General features: G+C 37.2%; 1 protein-coding gene across 2 annotated transcripts in view; it reads left to right on the forward strand.

Annotated features, from left to right (window-relative positions):
* GNPTAB (N-acetylglucosamine-1-phosphate transferase subunits alpha and beta) overlaps positions 1 to 12,826 on the forward strand; it is a 39,640-nt gene that overhangs the window by 16,646 nt on the left and 10,168 nt on the right. For both annotated transcript variants that reach the window (XM_066550490.1, XM_066550489.1), the window contains exons 8-14: positions 3,505 to 3,666; positions 5,359 to 5,538; positions 6,512 to 6,682; positions 8,361 to 8,484; positions 9,203 to 9,406; positions 10,332 to 11,437; positions 12,438 to 12,637. In XM_066550490.1, coding sequence (XP_066406587.1) covers positions 3,505 to 3,666; positions 5,359 to 5,538; positions 6,512 to 6,682; positions 8,361 to 8,484; positions 9,203 to 9,406; positions 10,332 to 11,437; positions 12,438 to 12,637 — 2,147 coding nt within the window. The remainder of the gene's footprint in view (positions 1 to 3,504; positions 3,667 to 5,358; positions 5,539 to 6,511; positions 6,683 to 8,360; positions 8,485 to 9,202; positions 9,407 to 10,331; positions 11,438 to 12,437; positions 12,638 to 12,826) is intronic.

Here is a 12,826-nt window from a genome sequence, read left to right on the forward strand (position 1 = left end):
TCAACTAGAGGTGATTAAGTGTGAAGATTCATGATATAATGGATCTATTTTCAAGGTGAATTCTGTCTGTTAAGATTTTTTTGTACTTATGAGCTGCACTGTAATGTAATGATAGGGAAGTTTATTTCAAGATGAAAGTTGAATAGCAGTGTGTCTGCTGGTCACATTTGTTGTTGTAGGTTGTGTGTTATGAGAGATGAAATTGAAAGTGGTATTTGACAGCTTTTTATTGTCCATGTGTTCCTGAGTGTTAGAAAGCCACTAGATGGAGGTGTTACTCTGGTTGTGCAGCTGATGGCTGCTGAGCTGTTTCTTTTAAGACCTTACCTTGGACCTATAAGTGAAGAACAACCAAATATTTCATTTTCACTTCCCCCCTGCTCCCAGCCTTAACTACATTTCTGAAGGAGATTTATTATTCAGCCTAAAGAGATGCTTTTAACTTAAAAACTGCATTTGTTTAAGAACTCGATTTGTTTGCTTTAGGGTTTTTTGAGGCTGTCATGCTAGCAGTCTTTCACTGAAATTGTGAACTAACAGAGTAGTGTACAAAATTTTTGGAGAAATTTGATTTTTTTCTTCAAGATTTAATAGCCTGATTGCTTCAAGGACAACTAAGAGCATTTAGATCTCCCTCTTTGCAAAATATCATCTCCTTTAATCCACATGCACACACACATACATAATATAGACAAGTTATGTTAGAAACTTAGGAATGTCTTAATGACCTTGTCTTAGTAATGGAAGTAAATCCACCTGGGAACTGCAGGCACAGTGATGCTGGGTGTTTTCTGTCCTCACTGGAGGATGTGGGGTTTGGGATGCTTGCTGCTGCTCATCAGTGTGTCTGGAGCAAACAGGTGGCTCCAGGAGATGGTGTTAGGATCACACAGATGTAGCAAGTAAGCTTTGTAGAAAAAACCCTAAGGGATTGCATTAGTTTTGACTCAGAAATGACCCTCCTACTATGTCTTCTTTAAAAGACATGAGGCATTTGTAAAGACAACAGTGGTTTGTATTTGTAAAGCTTTTTGTAACTCTTCAGCATATGCTTCCTTTCCCTTGCTATGTAGGCACATGAGTTTTCCCAATATCCACACTGGAGTGGGAAAAGGGGAGCTTCTTATCTCCTTATTAGTCAGCTTTCATTAAGAAGATAAGGTGTAATAATTTAAGGACTGGTTAGGCCTCTTACCTTGAGAAAGTGAAAATGAAGGTGTTTACTTCTGCATGGGGTGTCTGAGCTCATCTGGCTCCTAGTCTAGTAAGCTAGGAGTGAAGGATGCTGGCTCCCTGCTAGAGAACATGCATTTCAAGCTCCCTGGTGGAGATAATGCAGTTTTCCTGTCTTGTTTTCAAGTGTGTGGTAAAAATGTGTCCCAGTGGTGGTCTGGATGTGTGCCTGCAAGGTGTGTTCTCAGCCCACCTGCCTTAGCAGAGGCTCACCTGGTCACACTGACTCTCTGTGTCTACCTTCTTGTTCTTCTGTTCTGTTTTGACAATACCTTTGCATCTGCTGACCTGTTATGGCAGGATGAAGATGTTCTCTGGAAGGTAATATTTTAAGGGAATGGGTGATTGCATCCATCCCTACAGAGAGGAGGTTGATACTTGGGAGATGTTAAAAAATCTGTCAGGAGACAATTTCATTTTGCATGTACCAGCAACAAAATGCTTGGAGCAGAACTTGAAATTTGTTAGAATCTAGTTAGTTATTTCACCAGATAACTTCACTGTAGTCTAACTTCATTGATAGCCTGCTTAGGAAAAGACTGGTTTCTTCAAAAGGTATTACTGGAAAAAAACCCACTTTGATGTAATAAAAATGATCTATTCAGTGCAGGGGTTAGCTAAACTCTGATGCTGAGAAATGGAACATGTTTTTCCACTGCTTCCTGTATGTGCTTGGAATATTAAAAATTAAAAACTACAGCATATATGCTATGTTAGTGGGGGGGGTAAGTGTTTGTAACAAATCTAAGTAGGAGTTTGTAGTACAAGTACTCATTTTGCCGAGTTTGGGAGCAAGTTAAAGAGAAACTAAATGTTCTCACATGCTTTGAAAGCTCTAACATGGTAATATTTTTGGTTTGTTGTATGTATGATTTATGAGAGAGATTCTAAGGGACTGTGTGACACTGTTGTTTGCTAAATAAAGCACATGCCCAGTGCTGGCAGCTTTACAATCTGCAGCATTTCAATGCTGATATTTTTGGAGGTTGGTGCCTGCAGTCCGTAACTATACCTCAGCCATTCAGCTACTGAAGCCATCCTTTCCACCCATAAGTTCAGATGATTCCCTGGAAGGTCTGAGATTTATCAGATTTTTCTAATGACAGGCCTCATAAGTCAGATTGAAAGATCTCAAATAGCATATGAGTCAAAGCATCAACAGCTTTAAAATGTCACAAGTGGAACAGCTGGTCTTGCTAAGGGAAGGGCTGCTAACTCTGGGACAAGTGTTGTTTTAAAATGAGCAGAAAGGATCAGATTTAATGAAAAAATAAAACCACTTAGAGTTGTTACGATGGGAACTGTGATATTTTTGCTTTTTTTGAACATGATTATTCAAATTTGATAGCTCATGAATTGCACTTACACTGAAAATTTGGTAGACGTCATTGTCTTATGTTGCCTGAAGCATAGCATCAAATAAATATTAATGATTAACTGTTTATTCTTTATTAGCCTGTTGAATGCATGCACTTGGAGAATCAAAGTGCAGTCATGCTTTTAGCTTGACTGGGTCTGCTCATCTTACTTCATATGGTAAACACAGCATTTATTGGGTTATGCCATGTTCCTGGGGAGCTGCTTTGATGCCCTGAGATCTGTAACCTATACTCACTGTTAGGGTGTGTAGTGCAAGCCCTGATCCTGTGCATTATGAGATCTGATATACAGACTTACTGATGGCAGGAGATAAAAACAGCCAACAGATCAAACAGTCCACAACTAAGAAATGACCTTAGCAGCATATTGGCAACCAGCACTAAGGGCTTGGAGACCCACACGGATTAGCTCTGGAGCCCTTTGTGTCTCAGATTTCAGAGCTGTAGGTTGAACTAACTGTAAACCATTCTGAATGTTTCACACTTCTGACGGTGACAATACATCAGTGCCCTAATTTTCTGGAAAGATCATTCCTTGTTTAAGATGGGGGAAAAAAAGGACAAAGTGTTAATAAAACATGACTTTTGTTATTGGAGTGACAGAGAATGGATGGGGACTTACTATTCAATTGCTCCCAAAATATTTAAAACATGAAAAGGTTTACTGTTGCTGGATCATTGTGTAAAGAGACATTTACTTTGCAAAGTGAAAATTAAGCATAGTTTTGTATCTTTAAGTGGTTTTTTAGTTCCCATTTTACTACTTCTTTTTGTGTTTTTAGAAATTGTAGCTCTTTAAAAACAGTGCTTACCAGTCGTTCTTCTAAGTAACTCTAGTAAAAATAATACAACAAAAAGAGTGCTGCTGGAGTTGTTCTCTCTGCTTGTATAGTTGCAGCTCTATTCAGAAGCCAGTGTGGCTCTCTTGCAACTGAATAACCCCAAGGGTTTCCAAGAACTGAGCAAGCAAGCAAAGAAGAACATGACTATAGATGGGAAAGAATTGACGCTTAATCCTGCTTATTTGCTGTGGGACCTCAGCTCTGTCAGTCAGGTGGGTAAATTCTCTTACAGCAGGTAAACACTACAACATTTCACAACTGTAAATACAGGCTAACTAGTCAATGACAAGGAACATGGGATTTTTTCCAGAAGCTTGGTAGTATTAAGAATCAAATATTTATTACCTTGTAAGAAGACATCACAAGAACACTATCCAGTTCTCAAATCAATGGGAAAGAAGGATCAAACAGTGTTTAAATTACTTAGTTTAAATTTTAAAATATTTAGTTTAAATTTTCATGTTCTCTACTAAGTGAAAAATGTTGCCCTCTGCACATATTCTGATAAAGCTGTGTGTAGTAAAGTCCTGAAAGGCTTAACTGGTCCTGACTGGCAGATAAGCAGGCTTCTTGTGTGGAGAGATAGAGGGTTTTTTTAACAAACATGATTGTCTCATTCCCAATATATTTCTTAAATATTTTTTGCTTTGCAGCATCATTTATGCTGGGCAAGTGCTAATGGCTTCTCTTTCATAAATGTTGAAGTCCTGAAATACAGATATCTGTAAGGAAAGGAGGTTTACTTTAAATGCTTTTGATACAATGAAGGATGTTTGGTTTAAGAACAGGAAATTAAATAACAAGGTGTCTGTTATCAAGATAAGATATTCTTTAATCTTCAGGTTTTTCCTTCTGCTGGAATTTAATTTTTAACAGTAAATGCCAAGTGGCATGGTAAGTGTGCCCACTCCTGAAAGGCTTGCAGTCTGTCTTTGTATCCTGTGACCTGGGCTTTTGGGGAATTCTTCCTGGTTAATACCAACCCTGAGCTCAAACTTTATATTTCCCCATGTTGAAATTGGGGTTAATTTTGTGAGTAGGTACCTAGCCAATGGCTGCTGGTGGTGCTAAAATGTTTTCAGTCATTATTCTTTTGTGAATGTGAAAGCTGTGTTACTGTACATATTAGAAAACTTCTGTACAGTGTGTAGAATCTGCAGTGAAAATGGTAATTATTATACATTCAAGTATTTTCTTGAGTTTTCTGTTTCATTTGGGCTTTAGAAAAGTTCCTTTTAGACAGCCTTACTTGTTGGTTTTAGGAGAGGTCATTAAGCTCTCATAAAAGTGAGAAGAAACATGTTCCAGTGTCCTAAACCTAATTTTGTTACTTAACTGATAAGTTTCTAACTGAACAGTTTTCTATTTAATAAAAATATATGGAAACATTTAGCTATTTGATAATAAATATTAGGCTAAGTTCTGTTAATTTTCTCCTGCTTAAATTCTTTAAAATAATAGAGCAGGGGATAATTGAAGAGCAGCTACATCATGACACTTCCAGTATATCTATATTAGGTGACATTTATATACAGCTCATGATGCAATGTACTTGAAACTGGATTTCTGAAAGGTGATGTTACTGGTTTGAAATGCAGGAGGGGTATTTTTTCTGCTTCATTCTTCAAGAACTTCTTTCAGCATGGTCAGCAGACATCCTAATGATACCAGGTGCTCAGCCAATGATGTCAGAACACTGTATTGTTCACCTTGATAATTTGGAAGAATATGATTCTTTATAAGAATAATAGTTATTATCAACGTACTTTTTAGTTTTGAATTTCTAAGTCCTGAAGTGCTTATGCACCCATATGCCAAAGCACACTGTCCTTACCTAGCTGGATCAGAACTTTAGTGTCCTATTTAAAATCTTAGGAGAGATTTTTTTTTTTTTCTTTTTGTAGTCCAAGCAGGATGAAGATGTTTCTGCCAGCCGCTTCGAGGACAACGAGGAGCTGCGCTACTCCCTGCGATCGATAGAGAGACACGCGCCTTGGGTACGGCACATCTTCATCGTCACCAACGGGCAGATCCCCTCCTGGCTTAACCTGGATAATCCTCGGATAACTATAGTCACACATCAGGTAAAATTCAACAACACTACCACTGTGAAAGGGCCAGAAAGATTGATTTGAAATGCAGTTATCCTCTTGCAGCAAAAGGCTGCGTTTATTTGGATGAAGTGACAGCCTCTTCCCTCGCTCACCCGGGGTTTTATCATGTATGTCCTTATATTTGGGCTGAACAGATAGCTGAATATATATCAACCCTGTATTTAGTACACTCTTCCAAATATTGAGGCTTCAGCTAACATATACCCATGTCTAATTTCCTTACAGAGTCTATTTATAAAAACCTGGGGAGAAGAAAATGTAATCTGAATCTATAAACAGTCTCTCAGAACCAGTAATAACCTAATAAGCTTGTGTTGAGACAGGATGGATTACAATTACTGGAACAAGGAAGATGACTACAAAAAAAGTAGCTATGCATTCTCAGAATGTTATTTAAAAAGAGAAGATGAGTCCTTCAAGCTTCCTGAATAAGTGAAACTAAATTCTCTAGGAGCATATTACAAATTGAGGAGTAATTTTGGTATCTGGACATGCCATAGGAATTCTGCACAACCAAAGTGCTAAAGAGATTATTATTCAACTTGTTCTGCTGTCTGCTGGTGAAGTTACTTGAAAAAGATGAAGCAATCCTGACTTTTTGAATACTGCAACAGGTTCATATTGCTAGAAATTTTGTGCAGCCTGAAATGAATGAGAATTATAAATGTGTACTCTGAGCCTGGTCCAGTACTCACTGAAAGAGGAGTGTGTTAAAGTTTGTGACTTTGTGAGCAATCAGGTGCAATTTCTTAGTTAAGCAGAAGAACTGAAAATAGTTTTGTGTGGGGAAAAAAGAGATATCCAAGTATTTTTTTCTTTGCTTTAGTATCTTTTTTCTTTTGTATCTATCCTCATTCTTGATAATTTTTTTAGTAGTTAAGTTTAAAGTATTTGTGTGCCTGACTGAAACAGTTTTTGGATGTTTGGGATTTTCTTGTTTTAGGAAATATTTCAGAATGTGAGTCACTTGCCTACCTTCAGTTCACCAGCTATTGAAAGTCATATTCATCGTATCAGTGGCCTTTCTCAGAAGTTTATTTATCTCAATGATGATGTTATGTTTGGGAAGGATGTTTGGCCTGATGATTTTTACAGTCACTCTAAAGGTCAAAAGGTAAGCCATTATGACAAGGTATTTTAGCAGAAGTAGAATTTTTCTACTCTAATGATAAAAGTCAAAGGAATGCTACTTTGAAAGGGAGAGCACTAACTCCCCCTTTTATTTCTAAAGGTTCATTGTTCTTAACAAGACAACTGTTGGCTAAGGTTCAAGGTGTGGAAGGCTCTTCTCTGTATTCATATGTATGCTGTGTTTGCAGGATTACCTTCTCATACTCACTTCGACATTTGGGTGGTTATAATGGTTCCTCTGTCAGGATTCACTTTAGTTTCAGTGTTGTTCCCTAATTCTCTTACTTCCTGTTGGAGCACTGGTAAGACTGATGTGGTGTTTGGCAGTTGCCAGTCTTTCTTCCTTGCAATTTTTTTTTTGGTGGGAAATACTCAAAACAAAGAATTATCTTTTCTGTGGGAACAGTGAGGTCAGATGGTATTTGAACTGGTCCTAAGTTTACCATTAATTGCCTCTGTTCAGACACCCATAATATCTTTGCCCAGTTTGTATATAATCATATATCTATATATGATATATGATATCTATATAATTGTTTGCTAAAATAATAGATATTGTTCCAGGTTTATGAGTGTAAAGTAATTTAGTCTTTCAATAAACCCATTATCAACAACTGGGGTTTAAGCAAGGAAAACAGGCTGAGGAAACATTAGCAATAGTTATGCATACACACTCTGGCTGCCAGCAGGGTTTTTGTTCATTAGCTTGATCTACAAGAGTGACATGGAGGAAAAAAATGAGGATTTATGTATTATTCTTTCTATTAAAGCAGTGGGTACACAATGCACCAGAGACCAATGAATTAAACATTTTATGCAGGCAGATATGCACACTTGCACACAAATACAGAAGGGCAAAATTAGTTTAAGCTACATTAAAATAACTGTTTTGGTACCTGGGGATGTTAGGACACTTTTAGTTGCTTTAAATCTTTAAGGATGGAGGCATATAACTGCAAAACCATATTGTTACAGCATTTGTATTGTTCTTTTGTTATACATCCCAGCTGTGGTGATGAAGTCAGCTTAGGTGCAGTGTTGTTTATGATAACCCGATCAGCAAGTGTTACTGTAGGAAAATGTGCTGCTAAAATCTTGAAACAATAAATTCTAAAGGAAAATGTGTGGGGTTTTTAATGCCTCCTCAGTTGAAAGAACACACACGTGCACACTTTTTTTTTATCCTGCCAATTCTTAGGATTATTTAAGTCATAGAGGATGAGATGCTTCAGGGGTTATGTTCAACATGTGCTGCTTATCTCATGACTGGTTAGTAATGAAGAAACATTTTGAGTCAGGAGAATGAGTGAACTGCAGAGCTATTTCAGAGTTTAAGTTCACCCTTCCTATCTGACAAAAGAGAAGATATTAATTTTAATTGGATTATGGTTTGCAGAAGTAGATTTGGCAAGTCCTACTTTCCATTTCTGCTTGTTGCTTCTTTGTTGTATGTCCTTGGGTGTTCTTCAGTTTTTCCTTCCCTTTGAAAGGGATAACAATTGCTTTACAGACAATGGAGTTTAAATTCTATTTGCAAAGCTCTGTGAAATCTTAAGGCACTGCACGCAGGGAGACATTACTGTAAATCTCCATATTCAAAGAAACAAGCTCAGCTGACTTCTATTTGCCAGTCCTTGTCTCAGACTTTAATGTTGTTGCAGGTGTACTTGACTTGGCCTGTGCCAAACTGTGCCGAGGGATGTCCTGGCTCGTGGATTAAAGATGGTTACTGTGATAAAGCCTGTAATAACTCAGCATGTGATTGGGATGGAGGTGATTGCACTGGTAAGACAGCAATGCTGCATTTAGGAAAAGTGAGCTGTTTGTTTTTCCTGATAGGAATAATTCTGTAATTTGTCTTTTTCATATAACTGCAGTATTTGCCTCCTTTAGTAATAAAAAAGTTGATTTACAGATTAAAACCTTATTTCTTGCAAACTACAAATTTTTGTGGAAAATTACAGGAAATGATAGGGTATAGGATAATCTTTCTTTAGGTATTAAATTTGACTAGTTGAATGGAGGGGTTTTGAAATTTAAATTATTATATCTTGATATACAGTATTATATACTTGGACTCCTAATTTATATAATGGATTGTGAAGCTGCACTATTAGTTCCTAGATCAAATTTTCAGGACTGCAGTGTAATAAAACAAAGTGGTACTCCCAGATCGAGGAAGTGATGCCTTTCTAGGAGACTGCAAAATCAAGACTGCAAGCACAAGGAGTAGTAGATCAGTTTTCTGCCTGCATTTTTGAAGTTAAGATATGTTGGCACTTAGGAATCAAGTGAAAAGGTTATCCTAAGCTTCTACACTGAGTGTAAAATCTATAGTATGCACAAACTCTCAGAAGTCTAGTTAGGCTTTGCCCCTTTTTAATTTCATTGATGATTGTTTAGTCTTCAGTCTAGCTTTAACATGGTGGCCTTAATGTGCCTTTCTTCAGTTATTTGAAATTCTTACTTCTGATGGGTTTGGTTTTTTTCCTCTTTTCTCTAGGTAACAGTGGGGGTAATCGCTATGTTGCTGGTGGAGGAGCAGTTGGAGGTATTGGGAATGGCCCACCATGGCAGTTTGGAGCAGGAATAAGTGGTGTTTCATACTGTAACCAAGGCTGTGCTAATTCCTGGCTAGCAGACAAATTCTGTGACCAGGCCTGCAACGTCCTCTCATGTGGATTTGATGCTGGTGACTGTGGCCAGGGTATGTGAAAAGCATTGCTGATGAACTTCCTGTGGGGATTCTCTTGAATTGCCTGACCTTTCCTGGTTCATCATTACTCTGACTGTACAATGTCTGTACAAGATGTCCTGTACAAGCATCTTTACCTGACTAAGGACAGTTGAATTGATGATGCCTGTAGCAGTTAAGTTGCAAGAACCTCTCTAATGCTGACAGTGTTCAAGTCTGGTTCTGGGCTCTTGCCAAAGGCTGCTTTCAGTCACAAGTGAACTTGTCTGAAGTTTATTTGGATATGAAAGATTAGCAAGGAGTGAATAAAATGATTTCAAGTGCTGTCTGGTACATGCAGGAGAAGATTTTTCCTATTTGGAAGAGCAGAGTCTCCCCTGCATTTCAGCTGGGACAAATGTGTTTCTGGTGATTCTATTGCTAGCAGTGAGGTTTTGTTCCTCTGGGAGGTGACAGATAATCTGTGTTCTGATGTGAGAGCGAAAAGTTCCTTTCAGCCTATCTGATTTTAAAATTTCAAATCAAGATGCAGCCCTGTAGCAGTCAACTCCACCTGTTATAATATTACTTTCCTAAAATGTGGCAGAAATGTAATTGGGGCAAGTTGCTTATGACTGATACATAATTTTAAGTGAGGTGATAATAAGACACTTTAGGCTCTCCAAGTAGAGATTGAAAGAGTGGTGAATTATACTGGCTTTTAGAATTAGCATGGGAGTGTCTGGTAGCATTATATATCTGAGTATGTTCTAGTCATCCATTACTGAAGATAAGTGAGCAAGAAGCTGGAAACTAGAGTAAGTGTTCTTTCACAAAGCTGTCTCCCTGTTAATAGAGTGACTGTAGTGTTAAAAAAAGAGTGAAAGATAAAATGTTACACTAAAAATTGACATTAATTTGTTTTGTTTGTTGTTTGGGTTTTGGTTTTTTTTCCCAGATCACTTTGAAGAGATGTACAAGGTGATGCTTCAGCTTAATCAGACCTACTATGTTATTCCCAAAGGTGAATGTCTGCCTTACTTCAGTTTCAGTGAAATAGCCAAGAAGGGAATTGAGGGTTCATACAGTGATAATCCAATTATCCGACATGCTTCAGTTGCTAACAAATGGAAAACTATCCACCTAATCATGCATAGTGGCATGAACACAACTGTGATCTATTTCAACCTTACCTTCCTAAATAAAAATGATGAAGAGTTTAAAATGCAAATAGCTGTTGAAGTTGATACTAGGGAGGAACCAAAACAAAACACAACTTCCGTGCAAAAATCTGACTCTGATTTTAAAAGTGTAACTTCAGTACCGGAAGCTGAAATGATATTTGAGGATATTCCAGAAGAAAAACGCTTTCCAAGAGTCATGAGACGTAGAAATGACACAAAGGGGAGTGTACCTGAAGAGTTGATAATCCCATCAGTAAATGTGTCTCTTCTTCCTGAAGATGTCCAACTAGAACTGCAGAAACTGGACTTAAAACTACTAAATGGTGATATAACTCAGAAAGGATACAACCTATCCAAGGCTGCTCTCCTGAGACCTTTCCACTTTTTAAGCACAGCAAAGAGTATTGTAGGCCTGGAAAAAAAGGGCATGTATAATCATTCAGAAAATCAGAACCAGAGCAGCTGGGAGAAGCCTTATAAAGATGTAAATGATGGCAAAATAAAAAGAGTAAAAGCAAAGGAAGAAGTTCCTTCGAGGCTTATGGGAGCAAAGGGGACTGTTGTGACAATGAGCACAAATAAACATATTTATAAAGTACAGCCTAAAGCCACACTTCCCTCCCAGAGCATGGGGAAAAGAAATGAAACTCGAGAAAAAGTATTGAATGCACTCATATTAAGGGAAACACAGAAATCAAAACATACTGGGAATTTTGATACTGGAGAAGACACACAGGGGATGGAAGGAATAAAAGAGCATGAGCAGGTGAATGCAAATATGAAGGAGGGGCCAGTGGGAAGAAAATTACAGTCTTATGCTGGAAGTTATCAAGGCTTTTTGCCATGGGAGAAAAAGAAGTATTTCCAGGACCTTCTTGATGTGAGTATCTTAATGTCATTCCTTACTGGAATAGTTGCATCTTTCTGCATTTATTGGAATATTGTTCATATGACTTGTACATTTGAAATGTGCTTTGCCTTTGAAGAAAATGCTGGGATTTTTTTTTTGAAAGATACTTTTCACATAAAATGTGACTCGTTTATGATCTGGGCCTCTCTTAGCTAGGTGGTAAAAGCCAAATAACTATTTTTGTTCTCTTTCTACTACCTTTTCTTGGTCCAATTCATTTTTTGTTTGTTGTATGTTGTCACAGGGCTATTGCTCAGACACATAGCACTATAACAGAAAGGTAAATTTTGTTTTGATTGTATTTATGCAATTATGGATTCAGTTTATGTTTAAAAAATGCAGAAAATTGGTGTAATGATAATTAAATTCTAAAAGTTGAATTGAAAGTCTTCAAAGAAACTGGCTATCTAGATTGTGTCAAGAAAATGTATAGGAAATTTCCTCTGCTTCCATCTATAGCATTTTGGCAGTTTTGAAAAGCTCTAGAAGAGAAGATACTGTGCTTCAGTTGGTAGCAGCTGCTTCACCCTATTTCACATAGAAAAGGGCTATGTTTTAGAAAATACTCTCTCTGTTCATCTGAGATTGAATTCTGCATGAAGAATCTTTATATTCATAGGATTTCAATTTTCATATATGGATGAATAATCTGCAAAAAAAGGCAGTATTACAAATAAATCTGATGACAAATAGGGCCCTAAGTGTGTGTGAGGTGTCAGAGCACAAATATTAAGGAAGCCTTTTATAGAATAGTTTACCTCAAAGTATGAAAGCTTTAAGGAAAAGTTTCTTTTATTTCTTTTTAAAGGAAGATCTAAGAAGTATGAAGAAAAATATTAAAAAATTCTCTTCCCAGTTTCAGATATTGAAAGAGTTGGCAGCTGGCTGAAATATCATTTTTTCTGCATGTCTAGTGTTTTCTGACTTTTTCAGTAATGTAACCTAGATTTATGCCTGTCTTGCTCTTTAGGAAGAAGAGTCATTACTCAAACAAATGTCATACTTTACTGAAGGTAAACATTTTGGAAGGCAGCTGAAAGATACGTTTGCTGATTCCCTTCGATATGTCAATAAGCTGTTAAACAGCAAGTTTGGATTTACATCTCGTAAAGTCCCTGCTCATATGCCTCACATGATTGACCGTACTGTTATGCAAGAGCTCCAGGATATGTGAGTGTGCTTTTGCTTGGAATAATACAAAACTGTGGGAAATTCTACCTTTCTGTTGCTTTGCTGTAGCCATTTCCAGTGTGTTAATGGCTACTGAAAAAAATTATATTTTGGAGAAGGAAATAAGAAATTTATTACAACGTGATAGTTGGGATACAATGAGATTTTTGAGGCACTTTTGAAATTCTG

This window comes from Molothrus aeneus, chromosome 5 (assembly GCF_037042795.1).
Source record: "Molothrus aeneus isolate 106 chromosome 5, BPBGC_Maene_1.0, whole genome shotgun sequence".
In the NCBI taxonomy this organism is placed as follows: Eukaryota; Metazoa; Chordata; class Aves; order Passeriformes; family Icteridae; genus Molothrus; species Molothrus aeneus.